The sequence below is a fragment of the Manis javanica genome, chromosome 16 (assembly GCF_040802235.1).
Source record: "Manis javanica isolate MJ-LG chromosome 16, MJ_LKY, whole genome shotgun sequence".
Taxonomy (NCBI): Eukaryota; Metazoa; Chordata; class Mammalia; order Pholidota; family Manidae; genus Manis; species Manis javanica.
In genome coordinates, this window is record NC_133171.1 from 50834120 (window position 1) to 50855318 (window position 21199).

Here is a 21199-nt window from a genome sequence, read left to right on the forward strand (position 1 = left end):
GTGCATTGTCTGGATGAAGGTGATTCAGTGAGTTGCCCAAGGTCACATGGCTAGTAAGTGTCGAAACTAGCATTTGAACCCAGGCCTCGGAGTCCGAATGTGGTGCTCTTAGCCCCCATGCTATTTACTGCCAAAAAAAATGATGGACCCACTTAATACATTAATAATGCAAACACTAACCAACACAGTGGTATTTTAAGAGGCCCCTTGGCCTCTTTTAGCCATTAGACATCTGCAAAAAATGCCCCTTTTTGATCTGTGACCCAAGAAAGTCACCTGGAAGGAGAGGGCAGCTCCCAGGAAAGCTGGCGGAGCAGGCTCCCTGTTCCCTCTCCAGCCTGCCTGGGACGAAGCACTCAGAGAGCTTTGATTAAATGAGCAACTCCTGTGTTCCAAACAAGGATTTCCCTTGAGGTTCCTGGCCCTTGGAATGACCTGGAATTGGAGAATGCAGCACCCAGGACCTTTAGCAGGGAAATGGAGAGCCCCAATTTCATGAGGATAACTCACTGGACCCCAGTAACTTGGATTATTAGGAAGCTTGGTTGGTGAGTTTCAGTAATAATAATGATCATATCGAATAATTGCTGATGGCATCAGAAACATAGAACATAGGATGCTGAAGACACACTGGCTGGAGCTTGAACTTCCCACTGTTGGCCCCAAGATGGTGAGGCCAGGTGAGTGTGCCCAGCCTGCCCTCTCCCTGCCAGGGACTTGGGCAGACTCAGAGCAGAGTTTGCAGTTAGTGCCTTCAACAACAAGCCGTGGGGGCTCCCCCGGGGCCCTAACTCATAGGGTCAGGCCAGGGAAGGGCACAGTGACCTCTGTTGGGAAGCTGCTAAGGTGACCATTGGGCCTCCTGCGTAAATCACTGGATGGGGAGTCAGCCCTAACTTGGAGCTACGGGCCCTGGTCAGAGGGCTGCCATCTGGCCCCTCCTCCAGTCTTCATGATGCTGGTTGAATAGAAACAATGATGTGGAAAATGCTGCTCAAGTAACTCCTGAGGCATTTTTCCCCCAGGGCCTGGGAGATCATTTCCGTGGCCTTCAGGGTAGAGCTGCCCCATCCTCACTGACCCCTAGGCGCCTGCCCTCCTGGGTCTTTGGAAAACTACTGCTGTGACTGTAACAGCAGGTTCTCCTTGATCCCTCCATTCATCTCTCTGGGAGCCTCCTTCTGAATTACAGCAGGTGTCAGCTTCAGCGGGCCCAGCTCTGCCAGGAGTCATCAGCAAACTTCAAATGGAAAGCACTCTGGCTGGAAGGCTAATTAAGAGCATTTGAAACACCTATTTATTTGGAAAGCATACAGTCCCAGTTAGCGGAGAAGTCTTAACATCTCCCAGCTGCCTTTGGGGGTTAAATGCCATGTTGCCGTCCAGACTCCTTAGGAGCGGGTCTGATGGAGACTAGGAATGGCCCCCAGTGCTCCCGCATCACAGGTGAGCGCATTTCAGCAGGCATGCTTCTCATTGACAGAGCCCTCTCAGCGCAGCAGATTGCGGAGTCGTTTCCTGCCTGACCCTACCCTCCAGGCTGGCCCTGGGGCCGAGAGCCAGGACCCGCGACTCCTGTGGGAGTAAAGGCACTGTGCACGTGCGCATCCCGATGTTCTGTAGTTTGCACTCTGAGGACTAAAGCAATGGGACCGTCCGCCCGCGCCGCCTTCAGGCCTTTGGGCTTGCTTGTGTGATGGCCCCACCCCTGTCCTGTCGTGCTTCCTCGGTTCCTTCTCCTCTGTGCTTTCCCTCACCCTCCATTTTCAGTATTCCCTTTGGGATTGTTTCTTTTGTTTGTCTCCATGTTCCTCCGATCCCATGAAAGTGCGGGTGGGGTTAGTTGGTCTGAGCAGGAGAGGTTTTTCTCAGGTATTTTGCGTAAGAATATGTCTCTGTCCCTATGAGTAGATGTATGCCCAAGAAAATTTGTAGAAAGGCAATCTCATATATCAAGGGGCAAAATCAGACTGTGACGGGAGAGGCGCCACGTGGAAGAGACAGTAGATGGATGCAGCTCGCCCGAGTCAGGGAGTGACTGTTACATTTCAGGAATGTGGGGGCCGTGGTTCAACACCGCCGCTGATAAATTAAATTAAATTATATAAGCCAAAAAATTAAATTATATAAGCTTACTATTGAATAAATAATATATAAAAAAGCAAAGATACCAAAATATTCAAAATTCATTACTTCCTAATTACACATCTTCCTCAACTTACCATGGGGTTACCTGATAAACCCATTGTAAAAGTGAAAAGTATCATACATGTAAAAAGGATTGAATACACCTAACATTGTAGTTAACCTAGCCTGTCTTAAATGTGCTCAAAATAACATTAGCCTACAGTTGGGCAAAATCATCTAACACAAAGCCTATTTTATGAATACCTCATGTAATTTATTGAGTACTGTACTGAAAGTGAAGAACAGAATGGCTGTATGGGTCCAGCATGGCTGTAGTGTGTCGGCGAGTGTCCCTCATGGTCACGTGGCTGACAGACCCATGGCTCGCTGCCGCCGCCCTCAGCGTGAAGGAAGATCGGACCACATAGCGCTAGCCTGGGAAAAGACCCCAATCCAAACCTCCAAGTATGGTTTCGGCTGGATGTGTATTGCTTTTGCACCATCATAAAGTCAAAAAGTCATTAAGTCAAACCATCCTAAGTCGGAGACCATCTGTAATTTCCATTTCACTATTACCTTTGCTCTTGAGGTCATAGAAATACTATCTGATGGTGTGCTGTTATGTATCTCTTTCCAATTCCATTCAGTGACATGGCTCTGGCAGCTGGAAATCAGGCACAGTGGGAGTAGTTACACCAAGGAAATCGACAAATGCTATTTATAAATTGGGACTTTTTGTCACCCCCCACTCCCACCCCACAAGGCCAGCTTTGTGCCTGTGTGTAAGCTCTTATGAAGACTTCTACTCCCCTTCCTGGCTGAAAAATCCAGAGTATGGCTCTCCATTCATTTACTGCTGGAACCCTGGTCCTTTCAAAAGTCAGTGATCAGGGAAACCAACGAAGACAGGGCTGGTCAGGAGAAGGAAGGGGCCCAGGAGGCCCCTTAGATGTGACAGCAGAGTTGGGGTGGCCCTTGAAGAGAAACATCAGTGACCAATTCTAAGAAAATCACCCAGAAAACAAAAGTTACTGGTGGACTTAGAATAGGGCCTAACTCCCACACTGGTGCACACCATTTCAGGAAAAAATAAAACAATGTGATTTTTAATTATGCCTCATTTGGAAATGATACGCGTTGAACGAGATTGAGCCAGCGGAGTTGAGAGTGCTTTGCGCGCTCAGCTGCATGTGTTTTGCCCATGTTATTTATTATTCTGGCTCCCCTAAATGGTGTAGTATTGTGGGTGATACAGATGAGACTGATCAGCAGAGGTTTCTTGAGTACTTTACCATAGGCCAGGTATGATTCTAAGCTCTTTATGTGTATTCTCTTCTTTAACGCTCCCAAAAGTCCCATGACAGAGATACTACTATCATCCTCATTTTACAGCTAAGGCCCAGCGGGGTGAAGTGAACCCATCTAACTTTGCTCAGCTAAGGATGCAGCACAGATGCACTGCCAGGTCCTCTGCTGAAACCAGCACAGTGCGCTGCCCTCAGCCCTGTGCTGGGCATGTGGAGTCCACAGAGGGACAGAGAGCCAAATGCCTGCCCTCAGAGAGTTTCCACTCTAACCAGCAGTACTTTTTATACACATAAAAAGGTAATTCTTTATCAAAATTCAGATTTAGACACATACATATTATCCCATTGACTGTGCTCTGACCACTATAGTCCCAACCCAATTCAACCTTGAACTCCTCCACGAAGCATTGCCTAGCCACTTCTCCCGAATCTGCTTTGTCTCCAGCCTCATGCACCTCTGTCAAAGTACCAACCTTGTTTTGTAATTATTTCCATTGCTGTTCTCCACACTAAACTGTGAGCTCCTAGAAAGCTGGATGCAAAAGAATCTTTGTATCCCTAGCAGCCAGCATGGGCAATAAATAGGCCAAATCAATGCTTCTCCAAATGACTTCCAGACTCACATGTCTTCAAAAGTATAATGAGACATTTGAACATAAAATAAAATAAGTCCATTTAAAAGAAGTAGAAGTAGTAAGTGCTTTTGGACTCTACAGCTGAGCAGATTACAACACACAGGCAATAAATTTGACTGTCTCTTATCTAGGCACTAAGCAGAAAGAGAAGTACAGAGTTACATAGTTTTCATTTTCTGACAACAGGAAGCATACTCACTAATTTATCTGCAGAAATAGAATTTTTTCCTGGAACTAAATACAAACCAGAATTTATTGTGCAGACCCTTGTGTAAAGGACACTGAGTGACTTAGTGAGTGATGTCTTCAATGGCAGTTTTACAAAAGATCCTGAAATGTTGTTCAACCAGATGATTCTTATATCGACCCGCTATAAAAGCAAGAGGCCTGACATTAAAGTATAACTCATTGAAAGCGTTTATGTCAGTGGCCAAGATAATATTCTCCAGGTACTCTGCTTTCTGATGATTGCACAGAACAGGAACAAAACCAGGAGAAGCCAGCCCCAGAAACATGGGCTATAGCCTCTCTCTCAAGAGTCTCTTCGGAGCAGTATTTGATCAGGGACTGGCTCTCATTCAGCTAATGATACAACTCTACCAAGTGCCTGTGATTAAAATTGATAAGACATGTGGCATACCAAGCATCATGTGAAATGTGTCACATGAGAGGAACAGGCCATCAGAGCTTTGGGAATTTACCAGAGGGACTGGCCCCTGGGGTCTGCCACAGGGTTAGGCTGAGCCCTGAAGAATGGGCAGGAGTCAGAACCTCAGGGTAAGGGGTAATAGTTGTATGTGTGTGGTGTGTGGTTAGTGTGTGTGTATGTGTGAGTGTGAGTGATATGTGTGGGGTATGAGTGGTGTGTATGTGATGTGTGTGTGTGTGTGGTATGTGTATGTGATGTGTGGGAGGGTATGTGGTATGAGTGTGGAGGGGTATGTAGTGTATATGTCACGTTTGGTGGGGTGTTCTATGGGGTATGTATGTTGTGTGGGGTGACGATGTGTTTGCTTTCGTGGGGTAGAAGATGACTTTCTGGGGGAGTTGATTTAAAGTAGTCAAGGGAAAAGTTAAAATAGTAAAGTTGGGTTGGTTCAAGGAGAGCCTTGAATCTAAGCATTTATCTTATAGGCAGTTGAGCCACTGAACATTTTGCAGCAAAGAAGTTTTGGCCAAAGAGGTATTTTAGGAAAAGAAAACCCACAGGCAGTAACTCAAGTTCCTTAGCATTTGCTAACTGACTAATGGGTAGATACTCAGTACCTCCACCCCCCACCACCACCCCAAGCCCTGCCCCCCTTACTGCTGCATTGGGCCCCTCCTCTGGGTACGCACAGCCCAGGGGCAGGAAGGGCCTGGAGTACTCCTGGCCATCCCTGAGTAAACCTGCTGCAGACACTGCCCGACAAGATCTGAGGCTTACCGGGGAGTACCTTAGGCATGCCATGCAGACCTGGCCCGGCCCATCAGGGGAAGATGGTCAGTTATTTTGTTCTGTAGTAGATGGAAGTGGACGGAGCTTGAGGAACTCCCACATGTTCCCAGCACAAGCAGTCCTTGCTGGATGACACCACACTTTCCTCTGCATTTATGCCTTGACCCAGCTTCTGTGAAAACATAACCTGCTGGACTATTCCATTGCCTCTACTTGTAAACATGTGTTTCATTTACTATTACAGCACTTAACAATAATAATAATGATTAATAAATTTAAAAATTCACAAAATGGCATTGGCAGGTTCCAAGCAGTCTGAGATCCCCTCAGAATACTAGCCCCCTAAAAAAACTAGTCCTCGCCTCCCCGCCTCCATCTTTCCCACCACCCCAGGCACAAAGATCCCTGGAACAAAAGCAGTCCCTGAGAACCGTCCACCATGGCTGCAAGGCCACATGGGACCCTTGGATTGCCACTGGGCGGAGTGCACTGCCTGACCCTGAAAATCAGAGGCCTGAGGGGGAGTGGGAGTCACTGACGCTGAAGGCTCCCTGTGTTCCGGAGTTGCTCCCTCTTAGTCTTCTGTGGAGCTCCTTCTCCCAAACAGAATCCCTGTACTGACCTCTTGTGGCATCTCTGCTCTTCTCCAAAGAGAGGCCTCTGCTCTCACCTCTTTCTCTCATTTCCTGTCAAATTGTTTAAGACTGAGTCTGGAAATGCTTTTTGGAATTTTTCACCTAGGGACAACAAATTTGAGAGAAAGCAGAAGGCCAGTCTATTATCCATTTATTCACAAGACTTCACCGAGCACCAAGTACAATCCAGCCAGTCTATGAAACCAGGATGTTCAGAGGAACCACTGACTGAGACAAAACTCAAGGGGAACCTCCCAGCATTATCTAGCCCAGTGTTTTTCAAAATGAGTTCTGTGGGACCCAGGTGTTCTGCGTGGCCCCTGAGGGACCACAGGGTGAGGGTGAGGCGAGCCAGGATGCAAGCGGCAGGCCCCAGGATTTTCACCCACCCTGATTCAACCAAAGCAACTTGTATTTCTCTTTTTACCATTAAGCCTTTAGCTTTTAATGCCTCTTCCTCCCTTCAGACCTCATGGCTCTGTTTAAGACATTTCCAAAGGCAGAATCCAAGCTTCCCTTCCCCAGAGCTATCTCAGCTTCCTCTGGACTCACACCGAACTCCGCATGCACCTCTGTGATAGAGCTTATCACCTGTATGCTAATTATTTAGTCCCACCCATTTTCTCACTAGACAAAATACCTTTATTTCCCCAACACTGAGTACAGTGATTGGCACTCTGTAGGCCCTCCATAAATGCTTATTAAAAAGGGATCATGTTTTTGCCTTCAAGATGCACCAGGCTCCAGCTAGCCTGTGCCCAGGTTTCAACATCTATAAAATGATATTCTCTGCCCAGCACAGTCCCTGTAACTGAGCTGGCATTTGCTGGTTGCTTGTTGAATGAACAAATGAATCTAATACTCCTTAGTTCTCAAGTGTCGCGATTTTACCTCTTTGTGGATGCAGACTTCCTTAAGATATGCAGGAAACCCTCACAGTCTTGGTGAGGGGACATGTGAGGGCTTGGATGGATTAGAGATGTCTTCATCCTCTCAGAAATGAATGAACAAAATGCTGATCCCTGGAGTAAGGCAGAATGTAAAGGAAGCAGCTGCCCGAAGGCTAAGATGGCATCTCAGCTGGTTCCAAAAAGACTCAGCTGCCTCTATAAGGCGAGTGATAAAGTCTCACCACTGGAGTCAATTCTGATCCACAGTTGCTTGTGAATATAAGGCCAGCCTCAGTGACATGAGGTCCTTGGCCAAATTTCCAGCCTCAACATAGAGGCTTGCAGTGAGAAGGAGTCCCCACTCCATTTCCCTGCCCAGTTTTCAATTTGCAAGGCGCCAGGCCCTTTGAGTAGTTCCAGACTTCCACACCAGCCATTCTGAAGACCTGAAGGAATCTCTGGGCATCAGCCCTGGTGCCGGTCTTGGACTCTAAACTGTGATTTAGTAAAAACAGAGCACTCACCTTAGAATCAGGAGAGCCCTTCTTGAGTGGTGCCTCTGCCACTTGCTAGTCATGTGACCTTGGTCCACTGACCTTCCTACTTTCTGTTTCTATGTCCTTATGAGAAGAATATCTGCTCTCTAAGGCTGGTATGAGTGCCAGGCAAGGTGTATATGTGATGGAGCCAAGGACAGAGTAGATGGCAGTGAATCACCATGGGCTCTGCCTCTAAGTGCCAGGACCCAAACAAACTGAATGCCCAGGCAGCAGCCACAGCCCCGGCCACATTGCCTGTTACAGCTCCTGGCCACCAGCACCAAGTGGCACAACTGGAGGCCACCACAGTCCCATAGTCACCATGGCTCTACCCACATTGGTTCACAGGCACTGTTAATCACCCTACCTTGCAAAACTACAGTCAATGTCTATTCTATTGAGTGCTTGATCGAGGAAGATCTTGTTACCAGCTACCAGAGCCATGATTTCTCATTATGCATATGTGCAGAAACCATGTATGCTACTTTGAATAAATTAGGCATTTGGCCAATGTCTTTATAGTCAGTTGGGCTTGTTATAATAAACAACCATAGACTAGGTGGCTGATAAACAGTAAAGAAATTAATTTTTTCACGTTTTGGAGGCTGGAAGCCTGAGATCAGGGTTCCAGCATGGTCACAGTCTGGTGAGGGCCCTCTTCCGGGTTACAGACTATCAGCTTCACACTGTGTCCACACATGGTAGGAAAAGAGGGAGGCCTCTTCTTTAAGGGCATTAAACCCACTCATGAGAACTCCCTCTCATGACATCATTACCTCCCAAAGATCCCATCTTCAAATGCCATCACACTGGGGATTCGACTTCAACATATGAATGCTGGGGACACAACCATTTAGTCTGTAATAATCAAACATAGAGAAGACAAAATTCTAGCCTCTTGGCTTCATCTGCTAGACTAAAATGTATCACGACTGGCCCCTCCACCTGTCCTGTCTCTCCCTTACAAGCAATAAAAATCACCATTCATGCTTGGCAAACCTCAGCCCAGAAAGTTCCTGGTGTTTCCTAGGAACAACTCTGTAGCATACGTAACAGGGTGGAGTAAAACCTCCTCGTTTCCACCAAAGAAGATGATGGTGAGTTTGGGGAGCACCTATCAACAGGAAAACAGGGTCATTTGTGCTCAGACACAAAGAGCAGGTCCTGTGTGTTCCAAACAACCAAGAAAAATCTTTAAGTGGGATTTTGAAAATGCTGATGTCTCTCTGGGAAACCACAAGGGAGCTGTGGTAAGAAGCTGTGGGCCCACGCAGGAGAGACGTATGGAGGAGTACTTCAGGGCAGAGCTGGGCACAGGTGACACCTGGAGAGCAGAGTGGATTCCATTAATTTAAAAAAAAAAAGAAAAAAGAAAAGAGGAGAAGATAAGCAGGGGAAAGTTAATCATGTGATTAACATCTATGAACAGCCATTGGGGATGATTCTGGCCCTATCTGGTAAAGCAGAGGATAATGCAAATCCTGCCACCCTGCAATTCCATGCCTGGCAATATACGCCCACCAAGGGGTCACCCAGTGCCTACGGAGGTACTCATCCAGCATTGTTCTTATCACACCAAGCATTCAACAAACCAACAAAAACAAAAACAGGAGACAACCTGAAGTTCCTGGGTAGGAAAATGGATCCATTTGCTATAGCTCTGATGTACACATTGGAACACCATAGAGAACTTAAAACAGATAAACTAGCTCTACACATACAATGTGAATAAATCTCAGAAACACAATGGTGATGAAAGAAAAACTGCTGAAGAACATGTATGGAATGCTATCATTCACAAAGATTCCAACATTTTCAGTAGTATTGACTGGGGGGAGGGGAGTGGAAGCTTTATGTTATTGTGAAAGATAACATAAGAGGAGAAAAGTGCATAGAACATATGTACAGGTATACAGTGCAATAAATATTTACTAGGAGAACACCTATGCTACCTCGATCTAAGTCAATAAATAGCTAAGTGATGTTTATGGGGCATTAAAGACACAGGATGAGGACATAAAGGCATGAAGGTTTGGCTCCATTTGCACCATGGGGAGCAGAGTCCTTTGGGGTGAGGACAGCGGATTGGGGAGGGCACTCAGGAGGCTTCCGCACACTGTAAAGTTCCAGTTCAAAAAACACACACAAACTGAAAGCAACCGTGGCAAGCTATTTAGATTTTTCAAACTATGGAGGTGGTACATGGGTTATCATTCTCTGAACATTTCTATGTTTGAAACAGCTTGTAATAACTTCCAGAACTCTTCAAAGGATTAGATTCCAAGAGGTCAGAGATCAAGCAAAAATAACTGTTTAGTGGAATCACTGTGACGGTAGAAGTGTTCAGAAAGGTGAATCCCAATTCAGTTCCAATTAATCTTAATTTTCCTCATTACCATTTGTGTCAGGACTGCTTTACTTAAAGATGGGAGCAGGAAGTTGGCCATGTCTCATTTCCTTCTCCAGGTGCATTCTATTCTCAAATAGGGACCTTGTAGCTGAAGATGGTGTGCCTGATGGACGTGGTGAACAATATGTGAGAAATGCTCATGAAGGCTACTTTTTTTGTTCTTCCACTGTCTCTTTAAGTCCTTACAGCAGGGATAGCTCTTCCTCTGCCCCAGATGGAAATTGGGCAGCCTAGTCCCTCAACTGGTCATTCACTGTTACTTACAAACCAAACAAACAACAAAAATTGGTCATTTTATTGTAACAACAGTCTCAGTAATACAAATTTCACTCATCAAAGATAAGACTTCTCTCTCTTTCCCCAGCTAAGGCCAACTGCCAGAGGAGAGGGATCTGGCCAGCTTTCTCTCTAAGTCACTTCCTGCTTAGTCTGCTAAGCTCAGTCTCCCCAAGAAGGGTCTGGAGAGAAGGGGGAAAGGCAGTTGGTAAAGATCCAACTTGACTGGTACTTTGTTATATGGCCTTGTGCCCTCTGGGCCTGGCATCTTCCTCAGTGTGGGTCCCTTAGTGGGTCCCTGGAGATCCCTCACCAGCAGGCACCTTGACCTGATGGAATGCATCTTATTTGGACAGATGCTTACCGACTTTGAGCCTGTATGGGTCAGGGCTGGAACAGCACGCAGCTGGCAGTACTCATATTAGGTATTGTGAGGCCTGTTGATGGAGGTATTAGCAGAGCATAGGGAGACCAGAGGTTCCACAGCACCCCAGAGGTAGTAGCAGCAGCAAGGCAGGAAGATCACTGCCCCTAGGCCTGAGGGAGCAAGAGAAGTGAGCAGTTACTGGAGCTTGTGCAGAGAGGCTCTGGCCACCTGATAGGAGCTGTGACCCTCAGGCAAGCAATGCATCCAGCTCTTGGCCCCTGCAGAGATGTCAGGGAGTCAGTACCTCCGCCTCCCTCTCCTCCCACCTTCCAGTCATTTGCCCATGTTCCCCACTGCCTGAGCCCTACAAGAAGGCAAGGGGTAAGGAAGCCCGTTGCTCTACCAGCCAGCCTCCAGGACAAGTGGCAAAAGAGCTGAGGATGGTGGAGGGTGGGTCTGGGGAAGCAAAAGGGTTGCACCACACCCCTGGCAACCCACTGCCAGGTTTCTTTCCTGAGGTCCCCTTGCCCTCCAGTGGCCCTATTGAAAAGGATCTAAGTTTTGCGTGTGCTAGAGTGTCTCAGGGGTGTGCTGGAGCCAGCTCATGCTAGCACTGAGAGCTGGCTCTGTGCATCCCTTCCCAGCTCCACATTCACACACAGCATGTTGGCAGCTTGAAATCAGCCATGATGGGAATATTTACACCACAAAAATTGGCAAAAGCTACAATACTACAAACTAGGCCTTCTTTTTTTAGGGTACTGCTGTTAAATGTTTGCCAGCACACTGGTGATCTCAAGTGGCCCTAACCTGACTCTCTTCTGTGCCTCTAGCCCATGTCGTTTCCACAGGAACATAGCAGCAACTCTTTGCTCTTGCTCCTAGACATTGTCAACTCACGCCTGACTGTCTAGCACGCTTGTCCACTGCACGTGCGTGCACACTCACATCCACAAATGCATGCAAGTTCCTGAGTGGTCTCCTTCAAGCCCCCTCACTGCCCCAGTAAAGAAGACAAGATGGGCTTAAGGCCAAGTGCTAGCTTTCTTTACAGACATTCTCTTCAAAATTTTCCATCGGGCCTTTTGTGACCCCCATGCGGGTATTTTGTTTGTCTGGGCAGCTCTTGCCATCTCACTTTGAAACTGTGCCAGTCCCACTGTGTGGTCTGTCTCCAGCTCGCTTCGGACTCTGATACGTAAAAAGTTTTGGGCAAATGAACAGATTGGTTTACAAATTGGCCAGTAGCAGATAAATATTCCAAAAGTGGAAGGAGAAAGTTTTATTAAGGATCCTTAACTCAATTTTTTAAGGTCCTGAAATTTATCTTATAAGTCATCAAGACAATCAAACAAACCCCACTGACATCATCATGAGAGGTTTTTGCAGGAAGAAGGCCCATGCTCACTCTTAAGGGCATGAGAAGAGCTGCCCCCCACCAAAGGCTGTGCCCCAAGAACATACCAGACTGGCTGGTCCCAGTGTGACAAAAATGTAACGGGGTTTTACGGATGCCACCACTCGGCTAATTGCTGTTTGAAAAGCCACTGAGACTGAGGCATGTGGTCACCCCTGGTCAGTGAGGCTGAGGGTGCAGAGAACAGGAGTATCAAGGAGGCTGGCTGGCTTTGAGAGCAGCCCTGGACTGAGAAATGTGAGCAGGCTTCTGAGGAGAAAGGGTGCCTCCACGGGCTGGGGGGCAGGTGGACGCAGCATCTGGCCAGGAGGGAGGTGGGGGAGAAGTGCCAGGAGCTTTCAGAAGAGAGTCACCATGCCAGGCCCTGAGTGGCTGCAGCCAGAGAAAGCGGGCTGGAGACTAAGAGAAGGATCTGGAGCTCCAGAAGAAAGCGCTGGTGAGAAAGGCCCTGTTTAAACAGGGCGTGACACTGCAAGGGTGCCTGTGCCGAACCGACGCAGGTAAGGAGACTAGAACTGTCTTCCTGTGGACGCAGTGTGTCCCCAGGGCCTCGCTAGGATGCTTGCAAGTCCACACTGACCCCAGGGCAGACCGACTTCATGGTCTGCATCTCCCACAGGGAGCAAACGCCCAAGGCGAGGCCACCCTCCCAGGGCTGTGATCCGGGGCAGAGAAGCCTAAAGTAAAGCAGGGGAGGTTACCTGGGGGAGAAGAGACAGCAGGTGTGCTTCTGTGAGAGGGTGTCTGGGCCAGTTTGCTCCAAACAGGCATACAGAGTGATTCTGATTGTGCTAAAGCATGGCCATCTCTCGGAGAGCACCCCGTGCTCCCTGGGGGAAGACAGTGTCATTGAGTGTGGGATCTATGACCGTGGGTGTGACTGTGCCCAAGAAATTGTCAGTCACAGCCACGTGTCCCCAGGGTAGTAACCACACCCTTAGACCTGAGCATGCCATGGGCAGCTGAGGTGTTACACAAAATCAACACCAAGATGGATGGTGCCCCAGAACACTGTCAGCATGTGATCACCCCAGCTGACAATAAACTTGAGCCATTAAACAGGAAACAGTCTGATTGAAAAGCCAGAATCTTTGCCTCTGAGCTGCTGCTGACCGTGGTGGTAACTGAGCTACTGACACCATCAGTCTTGGTAAGGACAGACACTTTGACCTCTCACACAGGTGAGGCTGAGTGAGCTATGGCTCTGTGCGACAGTTTAGCCCCCTGGAGGCGTTCAGCAACTGCATCATTCCTGGATAGCTGAGGTGACCAGCTGCAGTGCCTCCCTGGCTCTGAGGTCTTGTCTGCCGTGGTAGAGCCACATAACTCATGGCCTCCTCCTACACTGGGCCTCATGGCCTCTGCCCTACAGAAGCCTCTGGAAATCTAAAGGACGCCTTTTGGTTTTGATGCCTAGCTGGAAATCTCAATATTGCCTTCCTTTGGACTCCTAGCACAAAGTCAAGGAGACAAGCAGGCTGGCTGTGGATGTTCCAGGGACCGGACTTGTGGAAGGGCAGACTGCAGCCCCTCACCCCCAGAGGATGGGCTGCAGTGCCAGGAGGTACCAGGCTGCAGGCTGCGGTTCTGGTTGCTAAAGGGCAGTCTTCACAGGCCAGTGATCAGAGGGAGACGGAGGCTTTCTCTCAGCCTCAGCCTCAGAACTGAAAGACATTCATAGAAAAGAGCATCACCTTCAAATACCAAGGACAAGTCAATACCAGCATCAATGGTGTGACCCATGGCTTCCTTTGCTATCAGAATCTCTTAGAGAGCAAAAAGCACTGGCTTTGAAGTCAGACAGAGCTGGGTCCTGACCCCAGCTCTCCTTAGCAGTGCGATCCTGGGCAGACTGCCTCCCCTGTCGGAACTCAGGTTCCCCATCTGTGGTGGGGTCACAAAGACTGTTAGGACCCACGGAGCAGCCCCATGGTGGGTGTCCTCATTCAGATCCTCCCCACCACCTACAAGGGTGGCCCCGGCCCTACAGACTGTGTGTCCTCCTGGCTGCAAGCCCCTGGGCCCCTTTCCCCTACAGGGGCTCCCGAAGGTCCAGAAGGTGAGTAGGAGGCAAAGAGATAGGCTGGCTGCCATCCTGTCTAAGGCCCTGTGGGCCCTGCACTCTCAGTAGCCTTGTGCGGAGTACTTGCAGTGACACTGGCCTCAAAGGCTTGAGTGGTATTTTTAACAAGGGCCAAGCATCAGAATCACCAGGGGAACTTACCAGCAAGTTTTAACTCAGCGGGTCTGGGGGAGGGCCCCTCTGTCTCTGTGCGTTTACGAGCTCTGTAAGTGACTCTCATGTGCACCCCCAGTAGAGAGCCGCTGAGGCAAAGGCATGAGATTCTGCACAGTTCAGACATTGAATAACTGTGTGGAAGAGTTTTGGTGGGGAGGCGTTTGAGAGAAGGGTGTGGGGACATGGGAAGAGGAGTTACAGGGATCTTCCCAATGTCCCAAATCACGCCAGGCTCGAGGGGCCTCCAGGAGGCTGGCCCTCCCAGCCAGAGCCCCTCTTGTCCTTGTGCTGTCAGTTCCCAGACACCTGACACTTCAGAGGTAGGGTCAGCCTGGGACTGCGCGGGCCCTGCGTGAATTTCAGTCACTGTTTGACTGCCCATAGCTTCCTCCCTGAGTGACATTCAGATCCACAGCCACTGGAATGAAACCCTTCTTTTTTGCTTTTGTGTTGCTTTGGAGCTGGGTGCTCATACAGACTAACAGTGTGACCTCATAGGCCACCCAGGGCCGTGACCTCTGCTCCTGTCCCAGCCTGAGTCCTGTGCTTGAAAGGAGGGCTCCCAGTGCCTCCTGTCAGGTGACGGGAGGTTCTGTCCCTGGCCACAGTCCCAGTGAGCATGGGGACCTCCAAAGCCCGCATGCCCTTCAGTTCTTCCGCCTTCCTCTGTGCTTGCTCAGTCGCTTTTGTTGAGTTCCCTTTGAGTTCCCAGCGCCTACTTCTCTTCCCAGTGGACTGATAAGCCAAGCCTCAGGGAGCACCAGAAGCAGCCAGGAGCTGTCCCCTGTGGGGTTACAATTCATTTCACTATGCAGACATCACCTTTGGCAATAGCCCACTGGTTGTCATGACAACGTGGATAGCTTGGTCTTAGGGACATGTTCTGCCCTCATCTTGGCTGCCCGAGGTCCCTTGCCTCAGCTTTCTTTCCCAGATCCTTTCAACAAGCTTATAACATCCTGGTGCCAATCACATTAACTATTCTTTAGTTTGGAGCAGCTTTGTCTTGATCAGCAAAACACTCTTGGCTTAGGTATCAAAGGAATAGATTGAGCTATTCCTCTCTTCAAATGCTCCAGCCTCTCGCCTCTCTCAAAGCCAAGGTCCTTACCATGGCCTACAAGGTCCTGCGCCATCTAGTCTCAGCTCCCACCACTCTTTTCCTTCCCAACTGCTCCAGGCTCACTGGCCTCGCTGTTCCCAGATGCACCGAACAGATCCCCCTCAGGCCCTTTGCACTTGCTGCTGTAATCCCTGCAGTGATTCTGTATGGTGGCCCCCTCCCTTCACTGAGGTCTCTGCTCACATGCCCTTCGTCAGAGCGGCCTCCCAAATGACTCTACCTAGCATGGCAGCCCTCTACCTTTTATCCAGCTTTCTCTTTCCTCACAGGACCCTCCAACCCCTGGCATTATATTATATACTCAGTTTTTTGAGCAGCCCATTACCGCCACTCATAGTCATCTGTGACCAGCCCTGGATTCAAAGCCTGCCTCTGCTACTTGGTAGCTTTATGGCATTGCGCAAGCCACCTGGCCACCCTGAGCCTTGTCTCCTTGTCTGGAACACAGAGGTGATAATGTCTGCTAGCCAGAATGACAAGAACACATGAATTAGAGAACAGGACCAAGTGCACACCCCATAAATGGTAGCTGACATGACTTCCCATTCTCATGTCAGTTGCATTCAGAAAGCTCTCCTTCCCCTAGGCATCTGGACACCCCCCACACTTCCAAGGCCCCTGTGACTGCAGTCTGCCAGGTGAACCTGCAAGATGCCCAGCAAAGAAACAGCCAGCAAAGGGGCAAGGCCAGAGCCCCTCTCCTACAAAAGGGCTGTGCACTCATGCTGGGGCAACCACAGCTTGTGTGTGGAGCCCAGGCTGTGTCGGCCTCCTCCTTCCTTCCATCCCATCACAGATCCCTTGGAGATTGCCTCCACTGGCCCAGGGGACACTGCTGTGCAGATCTGCAGCCCTGCCTTCACCCGCCATCAGAGGCCTCTCCTGTGCAGCGTGCACGTGCAGGATTGCGAGGGTTGAGTTCCTTCTCCTCGGTCCTTGTCCCCGCCCAACAAATGAAGAGGCAGAGACACAATAGGCAGGCAGAGGGAAAGTTTCATTTGAATATGCTCCAAGGGAGGAGCAGGCCAGAGTCAAGGCAGACAAAGGCCTCGATTGGTTAGGCAGGAGGCCTACGTATCGCATTCCGGTTAGGAGGCACCTTTTTGACTGACAAGGTTCTTTGATTTACAGGTCGTTCTGTATCTTCATCCCTCTCAGTGAGCATGTCCTTTCCCCGGGCCAAGGAGTGATGTGGTCAGTTCTTAGCTCCGTTCGATTGCGATCTGGTTTGGAAGGAAGTTATCTCCCTGCAAAGCCTTTGTTGTCTCCACATGGGACCCCCTCCCTGGGCAGAATTTGGGCAGCTTCTTCTCTGAGCCTTACCTTCCCCTTTCGGGGCTGCTTATATCTGTCTTTCTACCAAACACTCCTAACAGGGTGTCCAACCAGGACAGGGAACAGGGTCTTCACTGAATTTCTCAGGTGTGGGGTCAAAAAGTGTTAAAAGGAGGAAGGAGATTCACAGCTTTTCTTTAACAGGCTGGAACCACTTCTGAAACCAGTAAGAGAGGAAATGGTCTGTCCATTTCAAGTCCTCATTATCAGTTTGATATTAAGATCCTTCCTTCAGTTCACATCTCTGACATTTTTCAGAGAGGACAAGGAGCAGTGAACATGTTTGGCATTGAGTGCACCCTGTATGTAGAATCTGAACAAAGCCGGTTGAGGGGGAGATACAAAGAGTAGGACAGTCCCTGCCTCCAGGGGCTTCCAGTGTCTATGGTCAGGGAGCCTGGGCAGTACGGACAGGCCTGTCATTGGGGCCAATAAAACGCACCAGCATGGGTGGCAGCGTAATCTTCAGTTGGGAAACCTGGGGTATCTACATTCCCTGTGTCCAGATGATGGAGTAAGACACTTGCTGGGTCAGCTGACAGGTGACAGTTGTCACCTGACACAAGGGAGGGAGAGTAGCAGGTGCCCGGAAGATACAGGACAGAATCCCGATCTGCTTAGCATATTTAGCAATGAGTTAGATAATGACATAAAAGGCAGCCAAAGAGAAAGAATAAAGGCATGCCAGAATGAGGACCTCTCCTCAGGCTAAACCCCAATAAATGGGAAATGTTCCATTTGGGACCAAAAGGACAATCACACTGAACTAGGATGCATTTTGGCAACCACTCATAAAAATATGCAGGTGTTTACACAGACCACAAGCTTAACAGAGGACAGTGACCAACTGAGGACAATGACAAACGGACATGGCCATGACAAGGGCAAAGCTGCTGAAAACCAGAAACAGTGTTGGGGAGGCTGCCTGGTATACACATTTAGCTCTTTGAAACTGGAAAAATTGGGGTTCAAATGCCAGCTTTGCCTTTTATTAGCTGTGTGACCTCAGGTTGTTCACCACCCTCTCTGAGCCTCAGAATCTCACTGAAATGACATGGCATTTACTTCCCTGCTGGGGGGAATTATAAGAATTAACAATAATGTGAATAGAACCCCTACTCCAGTGTCTAGCAGGACTTTGCAGGAGCTGGTATATAGAGTATATATGACTCAGTAAATGGTCACTGTCAGGAATTTACCTATTATAAAAATTTAGGGCATAAATGTTTAAACACTGGAAGGACCCTTCTCTACTCTGTCCCTCTCAGACTGTCTGGAGTGTTATGACCAGATTTAGGCTCTACATTTGAGATCAGTTAGAATGTAACTTTGCTGCCGGGACCTTAGATGAGGGAATCGGGCAGGTCCCAGCTCAAAGTGAGAGGTAACAGAGCTGCTCACAATGAGATGTGCTATTGTGCAAAGCCGTGAGCTCCCCACCACTGGAAGCACTTGGGCAGAAAGCAGATGACCGTCTGTCAGAAATGTTAGGGAGGAACCATCTGAATCCAAGGCCCTGGCAACCGGACAGGCCTGGGTTTAGATCTAGGTTCTTATAGTTAGCCGTGTGGCCTTGGGAAGCTAACCTCTTTGAACTCAACGCCCTTATCTATAGGAAGAGGACCGCCTCAAATGAGAACCAAAAGAATTAGGTCTGATCATGTCCGGAAAGCACCCGTCCTGTACTAGATTCTCCCCTACAGGCAATAAAAAGCAGGGCTGTGTGACTTCTAAGATAACCTTCTGTGGGGCTAAGAAATGCGGTGCAACCACCAAGAGGCTCCTAGGAGGGCAAACAGAACCCACCCAACAGGCTAGGAAAGGACCCACTGGACAAGCACCCAGCCAGAGTGGGCAGCTAGGCAGCCAGTAGCAGAGGGTAGCGTGATGAGGACACAGCCCTCACAAGGCCTCGCCATGGTGCTGTCGCCCTGTCTTATGGGCAAGGCATCTGAGTGCGTGCTCAGCCCTGCTTGAATGTTAGCATTGCCCGGGTTAGTCAGGCTTGGGAATCACTGCTTTAGAGGGAAGTTAAAAACAGGAGATAGGATTTGAGGCTAGAGAATTCAGCACCTCAGCTGGTGCAAAGAAAGATGTGGGTGGGTTGGTGATGTCCTGGTTTGTGAAGGGCTCTGTCTCAGAGGATGAAGAAATGCTATTCTGCATCTTCCCTGGGTTCTCAAAGAGGAAAGAGTGAACTCAGTAGTAGAAAGATTAAAAGCAATGTAAGGAAGAATTCCCTTCCAGGGACAGGTGTCAAACAGCAGGAGGGACAGCTGAAATAACCACAGAAGCCTCTCCTCAGAGGCTTTCCACCGAGCAGACAAGGGGGCTGAAACACATTTCCATCCAAAGGCCCCACAAGGAACTCACAGGGTCCCCTTTCCTCCTAGGATGCACTGGGCACATCATCTGCCCTCAGTGTCACATTTCTCCATTGGCCCTTCTTCCTCATTTGAGTAACCCGTCGGCATCTCCCCTCTACAGGCATCTCAGAAAACATAGCCACGCCCTCGATGCCAGACTCACTGGAAGAGAAGCTGCGATCACAACTGGAGGAGGAAAAGAGAAGGTGCCCTTTCTTTCCACCCCACTGTACCCTGACCCCAGCCTCATAGGGCTTTCAGGACAACCTGGAGCTACCCGGGGCAGGCAAAGCGTCCATGCCCCAGCCCAGGCTGGAGCAACTCTGGAAAGTGGGTCCAGTAACTGGGACCTAAAATAGCTGAAAGAGTTGCCTGCCTCTGAGCAGGCAGACATGAAATGCAGGAACCATAGGCAGTGTGAGGTTGGAGTAGGGGGCAGAAGGCCAAGCCAGACCCTGGAGCTGGATTCAGCAACCGCAAGATGCTGTGCACTGTGGGCACCCTCACCAGCCCAGGGCCAGGCTAAAGCTCAGGAAGCAACTAGTCTTGTCTCCTGCTGCCATCTAGGGGAGGCAGGAAGTATGACCACGGAGGTCTGGCGCCGGCCTGCAGCTCTCCCATTCCCTCCTGAGTTCCTGTCTTGGTAAGGCATCCTGGGAATTCACACCCTCATGTAGCCATTTAGAGTCCCAGATGATTTCACTGAGTGAGGAACCTCAGGCATAAACAGACATGTGTCATTACTGGTATTCAGCTTGGCCACCCCAGTCAAGCTTCTTAGTTCATTTGTGCATTTCTGCATTCAGCAAATGTTTGCTCTCCCCTCCATGCCATGGAGTTCTGGGGAGGACGACCAAGTCACCTTCCTTGCCCTCAAGGAGCTGATGGTGTCATTGCCACTCATGCCCCCCTGGGCTGGCTAGGCAGGCGCCTTGAGCAAACTCTATCACCCTCCCCCCAACCCCCTACTGTGCACAACCCTCCCATCCCAAGACTTGAGGAGAACAGGACAGCCTGCAGCTGGTCTCCAGGTCACTAACAGCTGCGCACTGTCTTCCCCGGCCAGCACCCTCCTTCCAGAAGGCCTCACACTGCCCTCCCAGACATGCCACTGCTCCCCACCCCCTGGACTTGCTCACCAGTTGTCTTCTTTTTCCCTCCCTCCAGTTTTCTCCGTTTCTTTCCAACCTGTTCTTGTGTCTTTACTCCACCCCATCCTTTCCCCTTGGTCCATTTCCAAGCTCAGGGTCATCTCAGAAGCCACACTGTCTCTGCCATTTAGCTGTTCAACCATTTTGCTTCCTGTTGAACAACTTCTGGTTCACTGGAGCATGCCAAAGCCCGAATACACACTACCAAATGTGCTGTGGCTTCTGGTCCTCACCAGGAAAGTGAACCAACGGAATGGTGAGGCAGTTGAGACTGTGGTTCTGGGAACAGATGACGTGGGTTCAAACCCTGGCCCCTCTGTTTACTAGCCGTGTGCCATAGAGCAAGTCACTTAACCTCTGTATGTCGTATGTCTTGGGTTGCAAATCTCTAAGGTGGAAATGATAATAACAGTGTCTTCCTCATAGGGTTGTGAGGAAGATTAAGCGAGATCATAAACGTCGAGTACCTAGAACAATGTCAGCTCTTAGTAAGTGCTCCACTGCGGCAGTTAGCATTCTTGAAGGAGAGTTATTCTCACACCCAGAGCCCCGAGGGCCTCCTGGACAGGTCACCTAGCTCTGCATCTCCGTGGAGGACTCAGTACCTGCCTCCATGGGCGCCTATGCACCCCAGACCTGGCACCAGGGCAGTGCTGCCAGGCTTCTGAGTCACAGAACCGCGGTGACAGTCCTTCCTCCCTGCCAGTGACTTTTAAAACTCTTACCTGATTCCACCGTAGGTATAAGACGATGTTCATGCACCTGAAGGCCCTGAAGGTGGAGATCGAGCACTTGCAGCTGCTCATGGACAAATCCAAGGTCAAGCTGCAGAAAGAGTTTGAAGCCTGGTGGGCAGAGGAAGCCACCAACCTGCAGGTATTGGCAGCCGCGCCCCTCCCTGCCCCAGAGCCCACCCTAGTGAGGTGGCCTGAGCAATGTCAGAG

The 21199-nt window shown here is 49.5% G+C and overlaps 2 protein-coding genes across 4 annotated transcripts in view; one reads left to right on the top strand and one right to left on the bottom strand.

The window, feature by feature from the left end:
- The window catches only part of DAAM2 (dishevelled associated activator of morphogenesis 2), a 710965-nt gene that overhangs the window by 485547 nt on the left and 204219 nt on the right, over positions 1-21199 (bottom strand). The gene's annotated exons all lie outside the window — the stretch shown is intronic.
- Positions 1-21199, top strand: part of KIF6 (kinesin family member 6) — a 351956-nt gene that overhangs the window by 312880 nt on the left and 17877 nt on the right. For all 3 annotated transcript variants that reach the window (XM_073224258.1, XM_073224256.1, XM_073224257.1), the window contains exons 17-18: positions 19226-19310; positions 20996-21131. In XM_073224258.1, the coding sequence (XP_073080359.1) occupies positions 19226-19310; positions 20996-21131 (221 nt within the window). The remainder of the gene's footprint in view (positions 1-19225; positions 19311-20995; positions 21132-21199) is intronic.